This window comes from Saccoglossus kowalevskii, chromosome 1 (genome assembly GCF_978046115.1).
Source record: "Saccoglossus kowalevskii chromosome 1, keSacKowa6.1, whole genome shotgun sequence".
NCBI classification, from domain to species: Eukaryota; Metazoa; Hemichordata; class Enteropneusta; family Harrimaniidae; genus Saccoglossus; species Saccoglossus kowalevskii.
Window position 1 is genome coordinate 46,011,357 of NC_140641.1, and position 26,850 is coordinate 46,038,206.

The 26,850-nt window shown below is 36.6% G+C and overlaps 2 protein-coding genes across 2 annotated transcripts in view; both read left to right on the forward strand.

Moving 5' to 3' along the window:
* Positions 1 to 7,003, forward strand: part of LOC102809328 (glutamine amidotransferase-like class 1 domain-containing protein 1) — a 201,027-nt gene extending 194,024 nt beyond the window's left edge. The window contains exon 8 of the mRNA XM_085496448.1: positions 6,824 to 7,003. Coding sequence (XP_085352574.1) covers positions 6,824 to 6,848 — 25 coding nt within the window. The 3' untranslated portion in view covers positions 6,849 to 7,003. The remainder of the gene's footprint in view (positions 1 to 6,823) is intronic.
* Positions 7,004 to 21,223: 14,220 nt separating this feature from the next.
* Positions 21,224 to 25,860, forward strand: LOC146750922 (uncharacterized). The gene is made up of 2 exons (XM_085498119.1): positions 21,224 to 21,283; positions 21,631 to 25,860. The coding sequence occupies exons 1-2, from the start codon at positions 21,224 to 21,226 to the stop codon at positions 25,858 to 25,860; spliced, it is 4,290 nt and encodes a 1,429-aa protein (XP_085354245.1).
* The last annotated feature ends 990 nt before the right edge of the window (positions 25,861 to 26,850 follow it).

A 26,850-nucleotide genomic window follows, 5' to 3' on the forward strand; every position in this document is an offset into this window, starting at 1 on the left:
ATGCTAGATAAGGCCAATAATACCCTTATCTCATATTAGTATGCAATGCTAGATAAGGCCAATAATAACCTTATCTCATACTATTATGCAATGCTAGGTAAGGCCAATAATAACCTTATCTCATATTATTATGCAATGCTAGATAAGGCCAATAATAACCTTATCTCATACTATTATGCAATGCTAGGTAAGGCCAATAATAACCTTATCTCATATTATTATGCAATGCTAGATAAGGCCAATAATACCTTTATCTCATATTAGTATGCAATGCTAGATAAGGCCAATAATAACCTTATCTCATATTAGTATGCAATGCTAGATAAGGTCAATAATAACCTTTTCTCATTTTATTATGCAATGCTAAGTAAGGCCAATAATAACCTTATCTCATATTATGCAATGCTAGATAAGGCCAATAATAACCTTATCTCATATTATTATGCATTGCTAGATAAGGCCAATAATACCTTTATCTCATATTAGTATGCAATGCTAGATAAGGCCAATAATAACCTTATCTCATATTAGTATGCAATGCTAGATAAGGTCAATAATAACCTTTTCTCATTTTATTATGCAATGCTAAGTAAGGCCAATAATAACCTTATCTCATATTATGCAATGCTAGATAAGGCCAATAATAACCTTATCTCATATTATTATGCAATGCTAGATAAGGCCAATAATGACCTTATCTCATATTATTATGCAATGCTAGGTAAGGCCAATAATAACCTTATCTCATATTATTATGCAATGCTAGGTAAGGCCAATAATACCCTTATCTCATACTATTATGCAATGCTAGGTAAGGCCAATAATAACCTTATCTCATATTATTATGCAATGCTAGATAAGGCCAATAATGACCTTATCTCGTAGTATTATGCAATGCTATATAAGACCAATAATGACCTTATCTCATAGTATGCAATGCTTGATAATGCCAATAATGACCTTTTCTCATATTATTATGCAATGCTAGATAAGGCCAATAATGACCTTATCTCATATTATTATGCAATGCTAGATAAGGCCAATAATACCCTTATCTCATATTAGTATGCAATGCTAGATAAGGCCAATAATAACCTTATCTCATATTAGTATGCAATGCTAGATAAGGTCAATAATACCCTTCCCTCATATTATTATGCAATGCTAGATAAGGTCAATAATACCCTTCCCTCATATTATTATGCAATGCTAAGTAAGGCCAATAATAACCTTATTTCATATTATGCAATGCTAGATAAAGCCAATAATATCCTTATCTCATATTATTATGCAATGCTAGGTAAGGCCAATAATAACCTTATCTCATAGTATTATGCAGTGCTATATAAGACCAATAATGACCTTATCTCATATTATGCAATGCTAGATAAGGCCAATAATGACCTTTTCTCATATTATTATGCAATGCTAGATAAGGCCAATAATGACCTTATCTCATATTATTATGCAATGCTTGATAAGGCCAATAATGACCTTATCTCATATTATTATGCAATGATAGGTAAGGCCAATAATGACCTTATCTCATATTATTATGCAATGCTAGATAAGGCCAATAATGACCTCATCTCATATTATTATGCAATGCTAAGTAAGGCCAATAATAACTTTATCTCATATTATTATGCAATGCTAGGTAAGGCCAATAATAACCTTATCTCATATTATTATGCATTGCTAGATAAGGCCAATAATAACCTTATCTCATATTATTATGCAATGCTAGATAAGGCCAATAATAACCTTATTTCATATTATTATGCAATGCTAGGTAAGACCAATAATACCCTTATCTCATATTATTATGCAATGCTAGATAAGGCCAATAATAACCTTATCTCATATTATTATGCAATGCTAGGTAAGGCCAATAATAACCTTATCTCATATTATTATGCAATGCTAGATAAGGTCAATAATACCCTTATCTCATGTTATTATGCAATGCTAGATAAGGTCAATAATAACCTTATCTCATATTATTATGCAATGCTAGATAAGGCCAATAATAACCTTATCTCATATTATTATGCAATGCTAGGTAAGGCCAATAATACCCTTATCTCATATTATTATGCAATGCTAGATAAGGCCAATAATAACCTTATCTCATATTATTATGCAATGCTAGATAAGGCCAATAATAACCTTATCTCATATTATTATGCAATGCTAGATAAGGTCAATAATGACCTTATCTCATATTATTATGCAATGCTAGGTAAGGCCAATAATACCCTTATCTCATATTATTATGCAATGCTAGCTAAGGCCAATAATGACCTTATCTCATATTATTATGCAATGCTAGGTAAGGCCAATAATACCCTTATCTCATATTATTATGCAATGCTAGGTAAGGCCAATAATAACCTTATCTCATATTATTATGCAATGCTAGATAGGGCCAATAATGACCTTATCTCATATTATTATGCAATGCTAGATAAGGCCAATAATAACCTTATTTCATATTATTATGCAATGCTAGGTAAGACCAATAATACCCTTATCTCATATTATTATGCAATGCTAGATAAGGCCAATAATAACCTTATCTCATATTATTATGCAATGCTAGGTAAGGCCAATAATAACCTTATCTCATATTATTATGCAATGCTAGATAAGGTCAATAATACCCTTATCTCATGTTATTATGCAATGCTAGATAAGGTCAATAATAACCTTATCTCATATTATTATGCAATGCTAGGTAAGGCCAATAATAACCTTATCTCATATTATTATGCAATGCTAGATAAGGTCAATAATAACCTTATCTCATATTATTATGCAATGCTAGGTAAGGCCAATAATAACCTTATCTCATATTATTATGCAATGCTAGATAAGGCCAATAATAACCTTATCTCATATTATTATGCAATGCTAGATAAGGCCAATAATAACCTTATCTCATATTATTATGCAATGCTAGGTAAGGCCAAAAATAACCTTATCTCATATTATTATGCAATGCTAGATAAGGTCAATAATACCCTTATCTCATGTTATTATGCAATGCTAGATAAGGTCAATAATAACCTTATCTCATATTATTATGCAATGCTAGGTAAGGCCAATAATAACCTTATCTCATATTATTATGCAATGCTAGATAAGGCCAATAATAACCTTATCTCATATTATTATGCAATGCTAGATAAGGCCAATAATAACCTTATCTCATATTATTATGCAATGCTAGGTAAGGCCAATAATAACCTTCCCTCATATTATTATGCAATGCTAGGTAAGGCCAATAATGACCTTATCTCATATTATTATGCAATGCTAGATAAGGCCAATAATGACCTTATCTCATTTTATTATGCAATGCTAGATAGGGCCAATAATGACCTTATCTCATATTATTATGCAATGCTAGGTAAGGCCAATAATACCCTTATCTCATATTATTATGCAATGCTAGATAAGGCCAATAATGACCTTATCTCATATTATTATGCAATGATAGGTAAGGCCAATAATACCCTTATCTCATATTATTATGCAATGCTAGATAAGGCCAATAATGACCTTATCTCATTTTATTATGCAATGCTAGGTAAGGCCAATAATACCCTTATCTCATATTATTATGCAATGCTAGATAAGGCCAATAATAACCTTATCTCATATTATTATGCAATGCTAGATAAGGCCAATAATGACCTTATCTCATATTATTATGCAATGCTAGATAAGGCCAATAATGACCTTATCTCATATTATTATGCAATGCTAGATAAGGCCAATAATGACCTTATCTCATATTATTATGCAATGCTAGATAAGGCCAATAGTAACCTTATCTCATATTATTATGCAATGCTAGATAAGGGCAATAATACCCTTATCTCATATTATTATGCAATGCTAGATAAGGCCAATAATACCCTTATCTCATATTATTATGCAATGCTAGGTAAGGCCAATAATAACCTTATCTCATATTATTATGCAATGCTAGGTAAGGCCAATAGTAACCTTATCTCATATTATTATGCAATGCTAGGTAAGGCCAATAGTAACCTTATCTCATATTATTATACAATGCTAGATAAGGCCAATAATAACCTTATCTCATATTATTATGCAATGCTAGATAAGGCCAATAATAACCTTATCTCATATTATTATACAATGCTAGATAAGGCCAATAATACCCTTATCTCATATTATTATGCAATGCTAGGTATAAAGGCCAATAGTAACCTTATCTCATATTATTATACAATGCTAGATAAGGTCAATAATAACCTTATCTCATATTATTATGCAATGCTAGATAAGGTCAGTAATAACCTTATCTCATATTATTATGCAATGCTAGATAAGGCCAATAATAACCTTATCTCATATTATTATACAATGCTAGATAAGGCCAATAATAACCTTATCTCATATTATTATGCAATGCTAGATAAGGCCAATAATACCCTTATCTCATATTATTATGCAATGCTAGGTATAAAGGCCAATAGTAACCTTATCTCATATTATTATACAATGCTAGATAAGGCCAATAATAACCTTATCTCATATTATTAGGCAATGCTAGATAAGGCCAATAATAACCTTATCTCATATTATTATACAATGCTAGATAAGGCCAATAATGACCTTATCTCATATTATTATACAATGCTAGGTAAGGCCAATAATAACCTTATCTCATATTATTATGCAATGCTAGATAAGGCCAATAATAACCTTATCTCATATTATTATACAATGCTAGGTAAGGCCAATAATAACCTTATCTCATATTATTATGCAATGCTAGATAAGGCCAATAATAACCTTATCTCATATTATTATACAATGCTAGATAAGGCCAATAATGACCTTATCTCATATTATTATACAATGCTAGATAAGGCCAATAATAACCTTATCTCATATTATTATGCAATGCTAGATAAGGCCAATAATAACCTTATCTCATATTATTATGCAATGCTAGGTAAGGCCAATAATAACCTTATCTCATATTATTATGCAATGCTAGATAAGGCCAATAATACCCTTATCTCATATTATGCAATGCTAGATAAGGCCAATAATACCCTTATCTCATATTATTATGCAATGCTAGGTATAAAGGCCAATAGTAACCTTATCTCATATTATTATACAATGCTAGATAAGGCCAATAATAACCTTATCTCATATTATTATGCAATGCTAGATAAGGCCAATAATACCCTTATCTCATATTATTATGCAATGCTAGGTATAAAGGCCAATAGTAACCTTATCTCATATTATTATACAATGCTAGATAAGGCCAATAATAACCTTATCTCATATTATTATGCAATGCTAGGTAAGGCCAATAATACCCTTATCTCATATTATTATGCAATGCTAGATAAGGCCAATAATACCCTTATCTCATATTATTATGCAATGCTAGGTATAAAGGCCAATAGTAACCTTATCTCATATTATTATACAATGCTAGATAAGGCCAATAATAACCTTATCTCATATTATTATGCAATGCTAGATAAGGCCAATAATAACCTTATCTCATATTATTATACAATGCTAGATAAGGCCAATAATACCCTTATCTCATATTATTATGCAATGCTAGGTATAAAGGCCAATAATGACCTTATCTCATATTATTATGCAATGCTAGATAAGGCCAATAATGACCTTATCTCATATTATTATGCAATGCTAGATAAGGCCAATAATAACCTTATCTCATATTATTATGCAATGCTAGGTAAGGCCAATAATGACCTTATCTCATATTATTATGCAATGCTAGATAAGGCCAATAATAACCTTATCTCATATTATTATGCAATGCTAGGTAAGGCCAATAATACCCTTATCTCATATTATTATGCAATGCTAGATAAGGCCAATAATGACCTTATCTCATATTATTATGCAATGCTAGATAAGGCCAATAATAACCTTATCTCATATTATTATGCAATGCTAGATAAGGCCAATAATGACCTTATCTCATATTATTATGCAATGCTAGATAAGGCCAATAATAACCTTATCTCATATTATTATGCAATGCTAGGTAAGGCCAATAATACCCTTATCTCATATTATTATGCAATGCTAGATAAGGCCAATAATGACCTTATCTCATATTATTATGCAATGCTAGATAAGGCCAATAATAACCTTATCTCATATTATTATGCAATGCTAGGTAAGGCCAATAATACCCTTATCTCATATTATTATGCAATGCTAAGTAAGGCCAATAATAACCTTATCTCATATTATTATGCAATGCTAGATAAGGCCAATAATGACCTTATCTCATATTATTATGCAATGCTAGATAAGGCCAATAATAACCTTATCTCATATTATTATGCAATGCTAGGTAAGGCCAATAATACCCTTATCTCATATTATTATGCAATGCTAGATAAGGCCAATAATGACCTTATCTCATATTATTATGCAATGCTAGATAAGGCCAATAATAACCTTATCTCATATTATTATGCAATGCTAGATAAGGCCAATAATGACCTTATCTCATATTATTATGCAATGCTAGGTAAGGCCAATAATACCCTTATCTCATATTATTATGCAATGCTAGATAAGGCCAATATTGACCTTAAATTTTGTCAATGATTACAGAATTTCACAAGATTATATCTGACACAATTTGTGTCCATTCGCAATGGTTCAGTCACTTATGGCAATCATGTCAGATTACCATCACCTTCAAATACACAAATTAAGTTCTGATCATGTAAGTTCTGATCCTAATAATTAATAAATCTGTTTTTATTTGCAGACAGAATAAACTAAGTGGTAAATAGATGAATAGACATTGTAAAGTGTATGGGATCATTTTCATTGTCTGTTAACTATTATTGGTCACATTTCGTTCTCTTTTTCATTCATACAGATCAGTTTTATTTGCATATGTATTTATAACTGTTAAATAAATTCACATGTTGTTGAGAGACACAAAGTCTATTTACCAATCTTTATAGTTGAATTTTAATATAAAAGGGTAATGGGGTGCATGGCCATAGCATGAGGGCCCTGCGCCCCTGTTCCTAAAAATCCCTTACATAAGACTAGCACGCTACCATAGAAGTTTATTATTAGACTATATTGAAGACTCAGTCCACAGATATAGTGTAGCTCCACAATATTTACACCACAATATGTATTCCATTTTTACTTGTCTTAGTACCATCTTTGAACAAATCCCATCAAAAATGATGTTTGCAATAGTGCTCCAGACATGATAGTTATGCATCAAACAATCTGTTTAGTCCAAAGTTATCAAAACAAAAACAATGCAAAAATACATAAAAAACAAAACATTGCATCCACCTTTTGAAAGGAAATTGTACTGAAAAATATGTATTCTGTATTTGACAAACATTTCATTCGACAAAATTTTTTGTTGAAGTATATAAATTTTGAAAATCAAAATTCACAGAAATTTGTTTCAGCTATTAGAACAGAATTATAGAGTTAGTGTTTATAATACACATTTAAAAACGCACTTCAAAAACAAACATTGCAGTGTTTGAAGATGTAGATTCTCAAGAAGGAACTGTACTATTGACTTCTCTCTCCACTGCACAGCAACTAACTATTTAAGTTGATTCGCATTACAAAGCAGATCTTGCAACATGATAGTTATTCCTAGAGGGCGTTTTTTTTTTTACTTTTCAAACAAGTCACTTTTTTTTTCGATAACTTAGTGCCATATGTATCTCCTCCTGCGTTGGTATACCAGTTTATTTGCTGGTATTTTTTTTAAGTTTTGGTAATCGCGAAAGCCCACAAGCCCACAAGGCTTTCGCGATTACCAAAACTTAAAAAATTACCAGCAAATAAATTTAAAAAAAAAAATAGAATATATGAAAAAAATATGAATGATATTATTTTAACAAAACAAAAAAAAAAAAAAAAAAATCCCAAACTAGGATCTTATTTTAATCAGATTGCATATCACCCATGCAATAATGTTTTCTGTATTTTCACGGTCGATATGCAAATGACATGGTATTTTCATTGGCTACCGAACTATTTTTATTTTGTAAACACATTTTCGTCTGCTATTTTTATCCAGTTCAAATCGTTCAACAATATTTTTGGCATGTCAGGTACATCACATGGAATACTACGATTGGGAGAACTTAATGTATGTTGACCACCTGGAAACTGAGTTTTATAAACCTTGAAGGGCTCTCAGAAGATCCACCAGAAGTAAAATCAGCGATTATTAAGCAGCCGCAACCATCGGCATTGAGATACCAGGTTTCTGCTGGTGACGTTGCAGCGTTACTAAGTTCCAAATAAAAATTACCAACGCCAAAAGAGCAACATTTTAACCGGTAATCAAGACTCAGTCAATCCACGACCAGCAAGCAACATCACACACGAAGTTGTAGCGTGCAGCTCAGCGACAACCGCTGTCGACGAAAGTCATCGCGTCAGTCACGGTTAGTAACCGTGCGTCAGTGGAGTACCGCAGTTGCACGGCATGTTTGCCAATGGGCCATTCCAGTTTATATCTGCACCCCCCCCCCCCCCCCCCCCTGTTGATGAGTTTGTGTGTTCAGTTCATACAGGGTATAATTTCCATGGGTGTATAAGTCATACAAAGTTGTATTTCCAAATCACCATTCACCATACAGTAATGGAAATCCAAAACTATAGTTCCTACTTATGGTGTTGATGAGTTCCTTTGTGCCACCATACAGAGTAGGATTTCCAAATATAACTCTCATCATATGCTAATTTACCAAGTTCAAAATTTTATATTTGATAATGGAAATCCAAACTAGTCCTGATTCACGGTGTTGATGAGCTCATTCATGCCACCATACAGAGCAGGATTTCCAAATATAACTCTCGTCATATGATGCCATTTTTCCAAGTTCAAACTCCAACTGCGGTAAAGGGGAGGGACATCACATTAGTCACAGAATTAGCATTTTAAAACAAGTGGCCTGTCAGCTGAGATAGCTCTGCTGTTAGCAATACACATTTCAATTGAAGAACTGAAGATACATGTATCATTAGAAAATGAACAATATGTATAGTATCAAAGCAATCGGACTTGACAAGAAGACGAAAATATCACTTTTTACAAAAAATGACAAAAATATTCACCAAAATTAGAGATTGAAGGTATCATCATGAAATGAACAAATCTGAGAGAGGTCCACATATAGTACCTATATATGTAATATCAAAGAAATCGAGCTTGCGGATTTTAACAAGAAGTCGAAAATATTACTTTTTACCAAAAATGACAAAAATATTCACCAAAATAAGAGAATTAAAGATATCATCATGAAATGAATAATCTAAGAGGTCTACCCAAGACTACATATACATATACACCAAGTATCAATGCATTCAGGCTTGTAGTTTTCAAGAAGACACAAAGGACACTGACGGACAATCACTCATATGATAAGCTCCACTCACATCACCCACAAATTAAAACGTGAGTGCGCGGGGGACTATCAGATTGTCTGTAAGTTAGGCAAGCTTGACAAGGCCAGGGGTACATCACCAGTGGCGGATCTAAGGAGGTTCTTGGGGTCCGGGGACCCCCCCCCCCCCATTGAAAAATCTATTCAATTTGTTTTTATAATATAAAAAAATCATTAACTTAGTCTGGCGATTTTAAAGTTTGGACACCCCCCCCCCCCCGCCCCATAAAATAATCCTGTATCCGCCCCTGATCACATAACGTTACACAAATACAATATACAGGGTTGCCATTCAAAATATTCCATAAATTTGTGATTGTTGAACCTAATAAACAATGACTGCTGAAACATTTGTAATCACGCTGTCCTCGTGTTTAAAAATAATTCTCGCAGATAGGCAAAATTAAACATCAGATACGACTCAAACTTTAATTTCAATATGACTGGGAGTCAAACATATATTAATCGTAATATTTTCGCACATTAAATTTTGTTGAAAAAAGTTTTTTGTTTGAGAGGATGTTTTATCAATCAAAACAACCTTTAATGAATGTATTCAAAAGAAATATTTAATAAATTCTTTCATATTCACAGCAAAGATACTTGGGGTGGTCTCTGTTAGATTTTGTCAAAATATGCAAATCTGGATTTTTAGTGAATATTTTTTGGGGAAAATGTTATTTTTGACATCTAGTCCAAACCTGCAAGTCCAATTGCTTTCATATTTGCGGCAAATATACTTGAAGTAGTCTTCTGTCAGATTTATTAAAAAATAGAGATAGCTTCACCAAATGAACAACTTTGAGAGAACTTTGTACATGTGTCTACATTTTTTCTACATGTCTGACTTTTTGGAGAAGAAGTCGAAAAGATGAATTTTACAAACAAATTCACTAAAAATAGAGTTTTGCATACAATGTCATTTTGACACAAATTTTACTTTGATTAAGAATCAGCCCAAGTACCTTTGGTGGAAATATGAAAGCATTTGGTCAAGCGGTTCTGGAAAAGAAGATGAACAGTAAAGTTGGATGTGGATGATCAGTCATGCCATGAGCTCTGCTAAGTCATCTTCGATGACAATAGAGCTAAAAATTGTCTACAGGACTATCAAAATCAGAAAGGAAATCAAACGGGCGGTTCACCACGTTCATCTGCGGCCACTACCCAAGTTTCAAATAAACGTACCGGTACTTTCTTATTTTGGATCGTATATTTATTTATTTTTTTAAATTAAAAAACAAAAAATTTGTTTTAAATAAAAAATCGTGCAGTTTCCCCATCGAAATCAAAGCCAATTTGTGGAAATTGTATCGCAATTACTACTGAGTAATAATCAACAATTGCAACACTTAATAAGTAAGGTATTCACTTGTGAAATTCATGACCGGATTGCGTACCATGATTATTTGCTACTAAGCAATGCATTCATGTTTAGTGATTGTCTGTCGTCCGTGTCAATGTTTTACTTTTTCGACTTCTTCTTGAAAACTACAAGCCTGAATGCTTTGATACTTGGTGTATATGTACCTTGGGTAGACCTCTCTCAGATTTGTTCATTTCATGATCATATCTTCAATTCTCTAATTTTGGTGAATGTTTTTGGCATTTTTGGTAAAAAGTGATATTTTCAACTTCTTGTTAAAAACCGCAAGTCCAATTGCTTTGATATTACATATATAGGTACTACATGCGGATCACTCTCAGATTTGTTCATTTTGTAATGATATCTTTAATTCTCTAATTTTGGTGAATATTTTTGTCATTTTTGGTAAAAAGTGATATTTTTTTCTTGTTAAATACCACAATCATTTATGGTGAAAAATGATATTTTTGAATTCTTGTTGAAAACAGCAAGTCCCATTGCATTGATACTATCCATATTGTTCATTTTCTAATGATATCTTCTGTTCTTTAATTGAAATGTGCATCGCTAACAGCGGAGCTATCTCAGCCGAGAGGCTGCTTGTTTATTCAATATTTTACCAACAAAATTAAAAAAATTAATGTATATTATATATTTTTTTTATAATGTGAAGTTTTTTTGATTGACTGTAATTTTTCAAAATTTCATGACGCCTATTGTAAAACCTAATTAAGGCCTTTCACTCCTGTGACGTCTTAATTAGAGTGCGCCTATTTAAAAGATTATACGGTATCTTGCTTTTCGTCAGCCACGAATGTCACACTAGAGGAACTTTATCGATAAAGCCGACCAGCCCGTGCATTTTTATCAACACACAGTGACATGCAAATCGAGAAAACTTTTGTCCTTACAACTGATCAAATTTTGTGGAATACATCATCATTGTAGTGATTGGTTTTCTGTTTGATTATATCTCGCGGCCTGACAAACAAAGATTTGTATATTTCTAGAAATGCATCATTTGTTGTATATTTGTATTCCTATTACAGGGAACAGTAAAAAGTCTGCATATACACCAGTAAGAGCACATCTTAGAAGCAAGGGAACAATTTACCCCAGTCATTTTGGAAATTTTTCGGGGGATATGTTTATTCCGTGGGGTATGTTTATTTGGGTTTGAAGATTTGTCCGTGGGGTATGTTTATTTGGGACTTGAGAGTGTAGATGCGCGTGGAAAAGGTGAGGCGCAGTGTTGTATATATGCCACTCTGCATGTACGTGCAAATTTGACTAGCACGTGGCATTCTAATCATAACCTGCGCGCAAACCAGAAGTTCGCTGAGTTGGAACAAAAGAAATGTACGCGCAAATATCAGACTTGTGGGTGTGTGGGCTTGCATGTGGCTATCTAATTATAAATGCCAATGAAATATGGAAGTATTAAGTATATTGAGAATACAGCGAAATCATTGCAAGAAGTTGCACTAGTCTTCACTCCATATTGATTAACATGCACCACCCATTTGGTTAAAGATCCTTATTGATACAATATTATACATAAGAGATTGGTCAGTAACTTCGGCCTAGGGGGGATCGGCAGATTCCATTTTGCCAGCTGTAAATCTCAGTTGACCCACCCCCTATCAAATAAAAAAAAGTGGGTGACACCGCCAAAACATATTTTAAAACTTAAAACATGCTGACCCCCCCCCCAAAAAAAAAACATTAACAGTTTTGACTCTGACAAGATTACAAAATGTATTATATGTGCATTGAAAATATCATGGTTTGCCATAATTTTGACATAATTTTTAGCGTTTGCATTTAATAGACCTTAGGAGGGGAGGGGAAGCATAAAGCCAAAAAACAACTACAGAAAAGGCTGCAGGAAGGAGGGAAATCTATGTTGCTAAAGATAGTAAATAAAAGCAAAGCTGTGGAGTACTCACTCGATATACGCCCTTATATTTTAATTTATATATCAGCATTTTCACAAATTTAGCTTTTTTGACTTGCTGAACAAAAACTGTCACTGCTCTTTGTACTAATTGCTGTGTTGTCTTTCCGTCTCCTGTTATAATTGGATAAATCCAGTAAATATCTTGTACAATGGTGAGTGACTACAGATTTAAATAAAATAATCTGATATCAGCAGCACATGGACTTGGGATGTGTTTAAAACTTAACTGTATAATTGGGGTTCTAGCCGCATTGCATAATCTGTTAGTTATTTGGCAACTTTAACCTCAAAATATTTAGTCTATACAATTTTTTGCATCAACAAATTTATAGGCAATATAGGTAATAGTTATTATTAAGAATACATTTGTACGACTAACTTTTTTATCGTTTGTTCTGAAATAAAATTATTATAAATATATGCATGAGCACGTGTTAATTCTGGAAAACATGATATCAAAAACAGGGTAACCCCCCCCCCCCACTGATCCACCGACCCCCCTAGGCCGAAGTAACTGACCAATCCCTAAGCTTTGGTAAACTTCCAATTATTATTTCAGTCAATCACGAAATACAACACAGTGGTCCGCTTTACTCATTCTTAATTGTGGAGATGAATGAATTTCAGCTGTACGTAAAATGTATGTGTATCAAATATGATACACATCCACTCGTTTGATTTGACAGTGTTTCATGCCTGTCATTCGCAGAAACATTTATCACCGCGCCACTTTTTTGCCTTGCAGCACAGGGAGCCCAGGAACTATAATCAACTGTAATATGCAGTCTCTATGAGCGGGGGGGGGTATCGGCTGGTATCCAGTGTAAGAAATACACAAGATACCAGCCGATACCCCCCCCCCCCCGCTCATAGAGACTGCGTATTACAGTTGATTATAGTTCCTGGGCTCCCTGTGCTTGCAGTATTAACATTACTAGTTCGAGTGGCCTGTGAATTATTTACAACTGATTTGTTTCAGGCTTGTTGGCGAAACAAGACTTGTTAAAATAAACAACTTCGGTCCTATAGCAACCGGGCTGGTATAGCGCGAACAAGCATGTGGGGAAAGCTGGCGCAAAATACTTGTAGTTGCAAACGCTGAGAACTTCAAAACACCGGACGCGGTATGCCTTTGATGTGAGGTCGTTTGAGACGGCGTAGTTGGACTATTCCATTGCTTTTATGGGTATACGAAACATTGCTTTAACACTGAAATGGATATTAAAAAGCAACAGTAATTGGCAGTTTGTTGATATTTGATGTTGTCATTTACTTTGTATTAGTAATATCATTAAGGTCTATGGTAATATTAGTTTGCGAGTGTCAGGTACTCAGTTTCCCGTTTAATGGCATGTCCCATTGCCAGTCAATTTTTCCTTGGAATATTTTACTTTTAGTTTCACCTCTATACCATCGCGATGTACCCTCCGATATCATGTTTTGCAACAACGACATTTTGAATGCATAACAAAATACAGTTAATTCGAAAATTTTATAATAAGGCTAGCTGACGTCGGCCGCTGCTCTTGCTGGGACGTAACCAAACCAGCCTAGGACGGAAGTGTTGCACAATGCCTTGGCGATTCCATTATATTTTAGATGTCTTCCTTAAAAATAAACGAGTTTATTATTTTTATAAAACGTTCAAAATGAAATTAATTTATTAAAATGTGGAGTATATGCGTCCATGAAATAATAAAGTGTACGATAACAATGAATAAAACATTGTTTGATAAACTCGGCGAATAGAGGAATGTATATTTATCGCAACAACAATAGTATTCCACGACTTCCACGATATCGAATATAAAAACTTTTCAACAATGCAAACAGAATATTGCTGAAATAAAATAATCATCATCAAATCTATGTCAAAAGGTCGAGTTGCGTGAATACAATTTTAACGATGGACGCGCTCCCTGGACGCGCTGGTAAGAGAAGTGACTCCTGAAAACTGAATGTTCTTTGCGAACTATCACTGGGAGAACGCAACATCAGTGCATTGGGCAAATGAATCAACAGCCATCTCTGCATGTTTTCGGTGTGATTATGGAAGAGATTGTTTACTTATTTATTTTTTACGATGCAGGCAGCTATTTTGCACCTTTTTGCGATTTTTCCCAGATTTTCGGTGTTGGCAAATACGTTGACAACTCCGAAAAGTTCGACTGCCGATACTTATTTATACGGACGCAACTTAGAATAAAGAATAAACCAATGTGTTGGGGCAAATAAGTCATGTGTATACTCTTGATTCATTCCTTTCAAAGAGTCTGACTTGTACCTTTCAGTTTTTCTCAACTTTTATTGGCACCCATGAACTGGAATAGTTCACATTCAAATTTAAAACTCAACTCAACATCTAGCTATTACACCGAACATTACAACACTTGTATACATTTTATTATAATATTTTATATCTTCATATGTTATTGGCATTAAATGCTCCATGTTTAAGTTTGCGTAATTGTTACGAATGCAACGCATTGTCAAGTCAGTAATATATCAATATTCACAGACCCAATGCGTTGAGTTTGCGTAATTATTGTGAAAGCAATTAGAATGTTGAACTATTCAGAGCCGGTACAATATTGTAAACAAATTTGCCTAAATAGAAAAGCAGCGCACTAAGTAAACGATTTTGAAATATTCAAAGCCAGTACAGAGTTGCGTAATTACAGTGCTGTGAGATATAATAACAATTTCAATAGATCGACGCGCGGAGCACGAAAGAAAAAGGTTGCTAAGGTAACGCGCCAGTTCAGCGCGTGACTTGGAGGTCAAACTTCAGCCAACACACACTTGATGTCAGCATCGCCTGAAGCAAGTTTCGCAAAGACGTACTTGAAGTTCATTTGCGCTCCAAAATGATGTCGCAGCATATTTTGTAATCCATGCTACACCCCGTTTCGACTTTGGCTTGCTTTTCCTTCTTAGTGCATGTTCTTGTTCACGTAAAATGCGATCTCTCACCAATGTATTAAAACACTTTGAATTTATACTTTGCGTGATTATGGTCTACGCGAAACATTAATCTTTGTAAACATTTTCTTAGACTATGCATGATGTATATTCACATAATCATGCGATCATATTTTATATTATGTTGATTTCTATGTCTTTCTGGATCCTTTGTGCTTTCATTTCATTTTCGCGTACATTTCCTTTGTTCTAACTTGTATTTTATTGCCGCACGCAAGTCTGGTTTGAGCGATGATTATGATTAGAATGCTACGCGAAAGTCTGACTTGCGCGTACGCGCTGAGTGGCATATATAAAACTGCGCCTCACCTTTTCCACGCGCAACTAACATACAAGACGACTGTGGTCAACTGGCATCATGGAATCTATGCATACATTTGCATAAAATGTGATCACCATTCGTTTGATTTCCTACTCTCCCCTAAAGCTGAATAAATAAAACATGGTATGTAAAAAGTGTTATTTTGGCCAGTGAGCACACAAGAAAATTCTTATTTTATGTGCAGTGGTATAATATTCTAAATATTTGAGCAACCTGTCTTACAACATGCAGTGGTTTTGCTAAGGTAGGGAAACATAAGTAACAATTTGGAGGAAACACGTAAAATGTTCATATCCTATCCTTACATCTATTTCGGGGGGGGGTGAAATGGCTGGAGAACTGCGGTAACATTTACCTGCTTACTGCCCTTAAAAAAAACACTGGTCTGGTGCATATACCGTACTAGTATTGAAGTCATGAAATTGTTTACTTCCTTAGTCTTTGTGATGTTATAATGATTTCAGAGTGTCTACAATGTCAATAAAATGTTTAAAAGTCTTACTATGAAGACTATAACATTATATGACATTAGTAACATCACAAACGAAGCAATATAACAATGATATTAATATTATATGCACAGACTATTTCATATACCACTCTTAAACCAAAAGGCGGTGTATATTATTACCCATGCCTGCCACAAATTAAGTGTGTTAACTAGATACAAATATTTCATCAAATACAATGTAGTATCATTTATGTGTTTTATAACAGTCTTAATTAAACACAGTTACGATAACCATGGAGTATTTGATGTGTGGCTACCCTGTGGCTCCTGCAGGAAATAGTTTGCAATTTATTTCATGATACATGTAACAAATTGGTGGATTAAAAAATATACCTGTCAGACAGATTCAATCATCTTTTCCTTCATCTTTTTCCTAAGTTTAAACTTAAAAACAGATTCCCATTTGATATAGTGGCAGCTAAACTTGAGTTCAAAGATATAGCTTAAATACTGCCATAGCTTGCCTTTTTGCCATACAATGTTGGAAAGCTAACCTCATCAACTGCTATGTAAAGATAATTATTAGACCCATTCTGTTGAGTGGCCATCCTTATCTAATTTCAGTAATAAATATTTCATACTGGCCAAATTGTGTTACCATATACAATCAGAATTCCAAGTTTTTTTAGTCATACAGTGTTGGAAATCCAACCTCATCAACCGGTATGTGGCGAGATAAACAAGGCCACATTTAATTTAGTAGCCATAACTGCCTGGATTTCCAGGAAAATTTTTTCCATACACGTCTGGATTTCCAGATTCTGTTTCTCCATATACAGTTGGAATTCCGGGGTATTTTCCCCATCATACAGTGCTGGAAATCCGACCTCATCAACAGGGGGGGGGGGTGCAGATATAAACTGGAATGGCCCAATGCACAATTCTGTGGCGGAACTTTTAACTTCAACATAAACTGTGTATCATAGTCGTCCAGTTCAAGTTCTGGTTCTGCCGTGGTTTCCAACTAAACGTCAACGAGTTATTTATTCGGACAGGGACTCAGATTAGACGTCTGATTATTTTAATTTCAAACAAGACACTTCGCGACGAGCGTCTTTTGCGGTCAGTAATATTTACGAACATTTTTGTTCACTATTGGCGATCCGTTCTAGGATTGCCCTTAAAATCAATTTTGTGTTTCTGAGTGTGTGGTTTCCGGTGTTTTCACGTATTAATTCTTCTGTGAATGTTTTGGCTTGGCCTATTTCCCTCAAACTTGACAGGCAGGTCACACCATCACCCTAGTTATTAGGTAAAATCTGAAGAAAAAAATTGGCCTATCGTTGCCACAGTAACAGCCAAAAAACTGGATAGCTTCGTGCTAAATGAGTCTCCTCCTACAAACTTAGGATAAAACTCTTCAGACATAGCTCATTCTACTCAGCTTGAGTGTGGGCACTAAGTTATTATTTGAATTTTTGATATCTGTTTTCATTACCGACAAATTTGACTCTTCTGTGATTTTTTTTTGGCTGGGCCGTTTGGTTCAAACTTGGCGGGCAAGTCACACCTTCACTCTAGTTAGGTTGTAAAATCTGAAAACAAATTCTCGCTCACCGCTGCCATAGCAACAGCCCAAAACTGATTTTTGAATACTTTCGCCCCAAATTTATTACCTCCTACCAGTCTTTATATTATTATAAATAGCAGTGTTTATATGATCATGTTTTGTTTTTATTTTGGCTACGTTGCGCACTGGTAAGAGATCACCGGCGCCAACATTGTTACACTCTATCAACGTAATCCCAACGCAACTTTGAACTAAGAATGAACTGTAAATGCTGCCTTCAATCATGCCTCCATGTTTCAATCTAGAAAATACTATCGCAAATCGGTTGGAAATAATAAATTTAACAGCAGAATACGTCCTAGCAATAAAATAAAGTGACTTCTAAGGACTGAACGTTTTTTTGCGAACCTTGTATACGGGGCCCGGTTTTAGTTATAAACCGACGTTAGCTGCACGTTCATGTCCTACCATGGCAACAGCCGAAAACATGATACTTGTTTTTGAGCGGAGCGGATGCCAACCAGCCTACCGTCTTGTTTTATAAACTGGCTTGGTAATTCCCACCACCAATAGTAGACCATGTCACAGCATTTCAAGTACTTTTCCAACAAATCCAAAATCACTCGATAATTTTGTTTACTTTACATTTGTATTATGATTACATTTTAAAAGTACACCCAAAATAAAGGAATTTAGTATATAGCCTTGACAAAAACAGCATAATTTTCTTGTCTTAATATTGCATTTTTTTTTCTATCTGTGTAACTTCATGTGGATATCCTGATGAGATTTAAAGTTCAGTTCACAACTAACGGTTTTGCAATATTAGAGGCTGTGAACTTGTCCATGGAGGCTGCAAATTATTAAATATTGTATTCACTGACATTTATTTTGTATTTACATTTGCAATGAGTTCCACAGTATCTTTTTCTTACTGGTGTGACTACAGTGACTGTGTAGTGTTTTTGTTTTGTCGATTGTTGTCAGTTGTTTGTTTTGTGTTCTTGGAATTTTGTACAAAAATCAACAGCGGTTAGATAGGTATGTTATTTCCATTATGCAGTATATTGTAGACAGTACTTGTATACTTTATCCAGCAAAAATATCAGATTGTTCGGAAGCATGAAATTGTAATGTAAATTTCGTTCATTTGTTGTAAGATGGCGCTTTCTCCGGGGCCTTCAGAGTCCCACTGGCATGTTGACTATGTTCCGGCCCGTTTACTTACTTGTTGTCAGTGTCTGAGTGGTATATACAAAATACGACCAAGTGAACGTCAGAATATCAAAAAAAACAGAAACCTAAAAATCAGTTGCCCATGCCAAGAGAGCCGCAGAACCAAAACAATCTGTCAGCCGTCGCCGTCCACAGCAGCGATATGATTTTACACATCGAAATTGAGAATCGCAGGTGTAGACAATATGCATAGAAATGAACACTAAATACATCTACTGTATCCCGGCCAGCAATCGAATCATCAATCTTCATGAGTGACATTTCCATCTATTTGCTTCTATTCCCACTATCCTAAAACGCTCAAGTGAATGTTATTGTCGGGGATGGGTTCGAATGATCATTTATTTCCATTCAATATTGCTTTAGTTACATTTATTGCGTGTTACGCGACTCTTCGCTTACGAGTACATTAATATTTCGTGCGTCCGTGTTGGCGCCTGAGCGTTGTTACATTGTTTAAAATTTCTAGTTGGTCGCGTGCCGGTCGCGTGCGGCACTCTCTCTTTTTTCTGTCTCATCTTAGCAGCAGTGTATTTTGACGTGTACGTTTCACCGCTGAATAAAGATCCATTGATAATAGATCTGCTTCCTATCTATTTCGGGAAACCATCAAGTGTTTTGTGGGACACACTCAAGCTTATATATTTTCTCAACCACAAAATTGGTGCCGAGACCAGGATTCAACCTGAATTCAACGGTTTCCGCGAAATAGACCAGAATTTCTCAAGTCAGCGTTTTCAACCAGTTTGCACCACCTCAGCATTTCGACTCAGCAACTATGGTTAAATTACAAAGTTTACGGAACAAACGGAACAAGGCAAAGATAATTCTACTCAAGGCGATAGAACCCACGGAGGCGATGATTCACGAACATGGACAACAACGAGATCCACAACTCGATTACGGGGAAATCGCCGATTCTCAAGCTCACATCAAACGACTCCTAGACCTCCTCATAGCAGCCGATGAAAACGTCATCGACGTAATCGATCCTTCCGATGATGCTTTCAACGAAATCACAGATTTTCAAACGGATATTGCCAAAAGATATGCACGAATCGCGAGGTTCATCGAAGACTTCAAGATGAAACAACGGCACTCGGCAGTCGCGACATGGACGAAAACTAGCCAACCCGACGCTACTTCGCAACCCCGTCTAAAAACGGTACAACTTCCGCGCCTGGAAATGAAAGAGTTCAACGGCGATCCTCTCAAGTGGAGTGAGTTTAACGACGGATTTAAGGCAACAATTGACTCTAACCCACAGATCAGTGAAATACAAAAATTCACTTATCTACGGTCTCTCGTCACTGATGAAGCCAAACGACTAATCGATGGTTATCAGACTACTGAAGCAAACTACAAGTCAGCCTACGCTCTATTAGAGAAACGCTACGGTGATACACAATTAATTGTACAAGCACATATGGAATCATTGTGGTCTCATCCAGCACCGAGTTATAATGCGACATCGCTTAAAGACTTCCACGATAGCCTTGAAACCACTGTGCGATCGCTCAGAGCTCTGGGAAAGCCTGAATCTGGATACGAAGAGCTACTAATTCCCCTTCTACTCAAAAAGTTACCTGCCCAATTTCGACGTGACCTTGCTCGATCAAACGGTGATCAAACATGGACATTGGCAACTTTCAGCATAGCTTTCAGTCGGGCTGGACGAGGACGATGTTGACGATACATCATACCCTTCATCTATCTCTGCATTTACTACCAGCAGTCAAACTACTGGAGGTAACCAAATAGCAACAGTGCAAGGTAATGATCAATACAAATCGAAAAACAAATCGAAATATAACCGACACAATGCTGCTACACGATACAATGACCGACGACAGACATCACAGCGTGCGTCCAAACCGCCACACTGCATATACTGTAGAGGTAAACACTACACAACTGACTGCCATGTTTTAAGCTCTCGACCCGACAGACTCAACTTTATACACGAAAATAAACTATGTTATAACTGTCTTGGCTCACATCTAGCGCGTGAATGTCGCTCTCAGTGGACATGTCGCACCTGCAAGAAAAAACACCATTCCTCTATACATTCGGACTCCTCGACCAGCGCAGCGCAAAAAACTTCTGAAACTCACGTAAACTTTGCGCATGCTAATTCATATCGGCGACCGTTTCTCGACGGGCCGTCAAAAACGGACCCAGCGCCACCTCCGCGCGTGCTTCTCAAAACAGCTCGAATTACTACTATTGGTAATGGTAATTCTCAGGTCGCCACAGTCCTATTTGACGAAGGGGCTGACAGGAGTTTTATAACCACTAAGTTCGCTGCCTCGATTAAAGCGGACACTAACTATTCGGAGACCCTAAATCTCAAGGCATTTTCGAATAGCAAAACTGGGTATAAAACCATACCACGAACTACAGTCGCTCTCCTACAACGAGACGGCTACAAAAGTCCCATTGACTTGCTCATCGTTGATGAGATTTCTGATAATCTTGACAATAACGTTACTGGTGACCTACGTAACATACCACACTTACGAAACCTACCTCTAGCGCATCCAATCACAAGTGACACCACACTGACTATAGATGTACTTATTGGTGCGGATCGGTATTGGGACTACGTAGGAAACCACATTATAAGGGGAACCAGTCCTGTAGCAGTTTCCTCTGCCTTTGGTTATTTACTTTCGGGACCAGTCTATTCAACTAAGAGAAGAGGCCATAATACGAATACATTTCATATTTCCTCGATCAAAACACCAGACCCCGAGCTCGATAAACTTGTCGCCAACTACTGGGACCTCGAAACGGTAGGCATCCATGACACCATCAAAGTAAGCGAAACCAAAGCCACCCATGATGAACAACATCGCCAATTTGTTGATAATTGCTTGTCCAGCAAGGACGGAAGGTATATCGCTAAGTTACCATGGCGACCAGATCATGATATTTTGCCGACAAACTTACAGTCAGCCACCTCACGCACCAGAAATATGATCAACAAATTGCCAAGCGAACTTGTGAAAGTTTACGACACCATCATACAAGATCAACTTAAGCAGGGCTTCATCGAGGAAGTCACCGACGACGATCGAGAAATCGGACACTACCTGCCTCATCGATCGGTCTCAAAGGACAGCGAGTCCACTCCGATCAGAATCGTATATGATTGTTCAGCAACTTCAAAACGGGATCAACCCAGTTTAAATCAATGTTTAGTCACCGGACCGCCACTGCACAACTCGCTGACGTCGATACTAATTCGATTTCGCTCAAACCCAATAGCTATGACGGCAGACATTGAGAAGGCATTTCTGCAGATACAGCTGGATGAATCCGACAGAAAATTCACTAAATTTCTGTGGTTTAGCGACCCGACTGACATTGCTAGTCCCTTCAAGACGTACCAATTTAAGGCAATATTGTTCGGCGCAACCAGTTCACCTTTTATTTTAAACGCGGCACTGCGACATCTGACCGATTCATATTCCGATAATCCTACTGCAATTAATTTGCAAAAGAATTTATATGTGGACGACGTGGTTACTGGCTGTGAAACACCGATGCAAGCTTTGCAGTTTTACGAACAATCCACTGAAATGCTCGCTACACGTAAGTTTAACTTACGATCATGGAGTACAAATGACACCCAGACCCTCTTAAAGAAAACTACGAAAATCGACGGCCGTTCAAGTGACAAAGAAACAGTCTCAATTCTCGGTATTCTATGGAATTCCAGTTCCAATTATCTTCAGGTAAAGAAAATGAAATCTCCCGATTTTGGAAAGTTTACTACCAAACGAGACGTCACCTCTTACAGCGCGAGTTTATACGATCCATTGGGATTGTATTCTCCGGTTCACGTCCGAGCAAAACTACTTATTCAAGCCCTATGGTTAAACAACAGTGATTGGGACCAAGCCATCGATTCTAAATTTCTCCTACAATGGCAAGGCATCGCAGCGGATCTCTATCAAGTAACAAAGAACAGCGAAATTCCACGTAAGTACTTTACAATACAACCTCAGAATGTCGAAATTCATGTTTTCGCAGACGCCTCAGAACGTGCTTACGGTGCTTCAGTATACTTGGTCTCTGAACAAGAATCTACACTTGTTATCGCGAAGACACGTGTCACTCCCATTGGTAAACAAGCGTTGACATTACCACGACTCGAGTTGATGGGAGCATTGATCGGAACACGGCTTGGCCAGTTTGTATCTGAATCCCTTAAAGACAATTTCAATATTACCAAACGCCTTCTGTGGTCGGACAATCAGATAACACTACACTGGTTGAACGGGCGAGGGAGACAAGATGTCTTTACTAAAAACCGCGTTTTGGAAATCACATCCCACCACCAAGAGTACCGCTACGTACCCACTTCACAGAACCCAGCTGATCTCTTAACCAGGGGAATTTCTCCGCGTCAACTGAGTGAGTCTCGTGTTTGGTGGTTTGGCCCCGATTGGTTAACTAATAGCGCATTATGGCCGAAATGTGAATTGTTTCCTATCGAAATAACCGAAAGTGTCAACGAACAATTGGATCCTGCGACTGCGCCAAAATGTCTCACAGAAACTGCGATACATCATATGTCAACTGTCACTAAGCCAACTTTGCTGCAAACAGAATTCGGTGACATACTACCCGCTACAAATATGCGTGATACTCCAGTGAATACTGACAATTTTCCGCGCCAAGTTGGATTCAGTATTGACAGTATATTTCAAGTCAATAATTATCGCGATCTCTCTCATTTATTACGAATTACGGCTCTTGTACTACGTTTCGTACATAATATTAAAGCAAAGCTAACTCGACGGCCATTGAACATTTCTAGTCTCCATGGAAACGCACCAACTGCGTCCGAGATCAATGACGCTGAGCACAGGTGGTTGAAAGCTGTTCAACACATTCACTACTCGGACGAAATACTCTATTTACAGCGCCAGGCGAAACAAGTTGGACCACTTTGTAATCAACTCAAGTTATTTCTCGATGATGACGGGATTCTACGAGCAGGAGGCCGACTCCAGAACACATCCCTTCCCTATGATAGTATTCATCCAATTTTACTACCAGGGAAACACGCTTTCACGTCAGCGGTCATACGTGATACCCACCGTCGTTTACAACATGCAGGACCAAATGCAACCGCAACCAGTATACGCGAACGCTATTGGATTATATCCATTCGCCGATATGTGAACATAGAACTCAATAAATGTGTGGTGTGTAAGCGAGTAGATGGGCCAGCCTATTCCAAACCGATCCCCGCTCCACTTCCTACTTTCCGAGTTCAAGAAGCAGACCCCTTTTCCGTGTGCGGTATCGACTATACAGGACATTTATTCGTCAAAGATCCTATCTCAAAATCAGTTGTGAAAACCTATATTTGTCTGTTTACGTGTGCGATAACACGAGCAGTTCACTTGGAGCTTGTGCCAGACTTAACAACAACATCATTTATTCAAGCCCTCCGACGTTTTTCAGCTAGACGTAGTACTCCTAAATTAATTGTTTCGGACAACGCCACTACGTTTGTATCGGCCACCAATGAACTCAAAACCCTGATGTCCGATCCTGCAGTTCAGCGATACCTGACAAATCACCGAATCAACTGGAAATTTACTCCCAAGCGATCTCCTTGGAATGGGGGATTTTTCGAGCGTATGATAGCCATCACTAAGACTAGTCTAAAGAAATTTCTCGGTCGCGCCTGTGTAACTTATATCGAAATGGAAACGATTGTGACGGAGATCGAGTCAGCAATCAACGATCGTCCCCTTACACATCTTTCTACTGACGACAACGATTTAAATCCACTTACGCCCTCCCACCTGGTCAACGGAAGAAATATTTGCTGTTTACCAAGGCAAACAGTCATCAATCCTAACTCCAATTTCGCCACAGATCACCAGTCAGCCAACCGGCGCTATGCGTATTTAACTACCTTGCTAACCGCATTTTGGAAAAGATGGTCTAACGAATATATCGTTTCACTGCGAGAACGACACCTTAATCAACACAGAGGAGTTAAAATCAACACTGTACGGGTCGGCGACATAGTACTTATTCACAACGATGTGCGTAAGCGGGTACATTGGCGTATGGGCCGTGTGACAAAGTTGTTACCGGGAGCCGACGGTATAGTTCGTGCTGTGGAACTAGCAACCAAAAACGGTTCCACAAATCGATCTATAACTCGACTGATTCCATTAGAATTGTCTACTGAATCTGAGACCGAATCACATCTAACCCGAGATTTGATGATTTCGAAACCCAATATGAATATTGATCAACGAGATGAACAAGCCGGAAGAAGGTCACACACAAGCAGTCCCGCCGGGGACAGTGACCAAAGACCACACGCAAGTAGCTCCAATGGGAGCGGTGGTGAATCCATCCAGCCACGACGATCGAAAAGGGCGACGGCTCGCATAGCTGAACGAAGAATTGAAAATCTGATCCAGCGTGATCTTGTGTGACATTAATAATAATAACTTTTATTTCATAATCGACTTTATGATGTACTTTCGTTCAAACTGCTTTGTATGTAAACTATATATTTGCGTTATTCATGCACATTGTTATTATCTTTATCGCTTTATTATCACGGAAATGAAACGTGTCTCATTCGAAAATTATGCTAGACGCATCTTTCGCGGCGGGAGTATGTCGGGGATGGGTTCGAATGATCATTTATTTCCATTCAATATTGCTTTAGTTACATTTATTGCGTGTTACGCGACTCTTCGCTTACGAGTACATTAATATTTCGTGCGTCCGTGTTGGCGCCTGAGCGTTGTTACATTGTTTAAAATTTCTAGTTGGTCGCGTGCCGGTCGCGTGCGGCACTCTCTCTTTTTTCTGTCTCATCTTAGCAGCAGTGTATTTTGACGTGTACGTTTCACCGCTGAATAAAGATCCATTGATAATAGATCTGCTTCCTATCTATTTCGGGAAACCATCAAGTGTTTTGTGGGACACACTCAAGCTTATATATTTTCTCAACCACAGTTATCAAATTCGCGAGTGTGCGTATTTTCGTACAGTGGCGTAAACATTGCTACAATCAAAGACGCGCTGAACGGAAAGGCTAGTATCATTGTCAAATTCTGGGGAGTACAGGACTATTTATATGGGAGACGTTACAATAAGGAACTAATAAAATTGTTTGATTTGCATATCAAAATCCTTTATTGGAACAGAGCATGTTCTATATTTACCAAAAAACAAAGTTATTATGTTTCTAGACACACAACATGTATCACCAAGAGCTTTACTTTAAAGTGACAAGTCTACAAGAGTTTCGTATACTGGAGATGTGGTTTATTCACGCAACAGTGCAGGTCTGCTTAACACTATACAGCGAACGATCCGTAATGTAAAACCAAGCACATTCATGAACATCGTATTCACAATCTTAAGCTCCGTAAAAACTGAAAAATACAGATAAATACAAATAACAATAACGT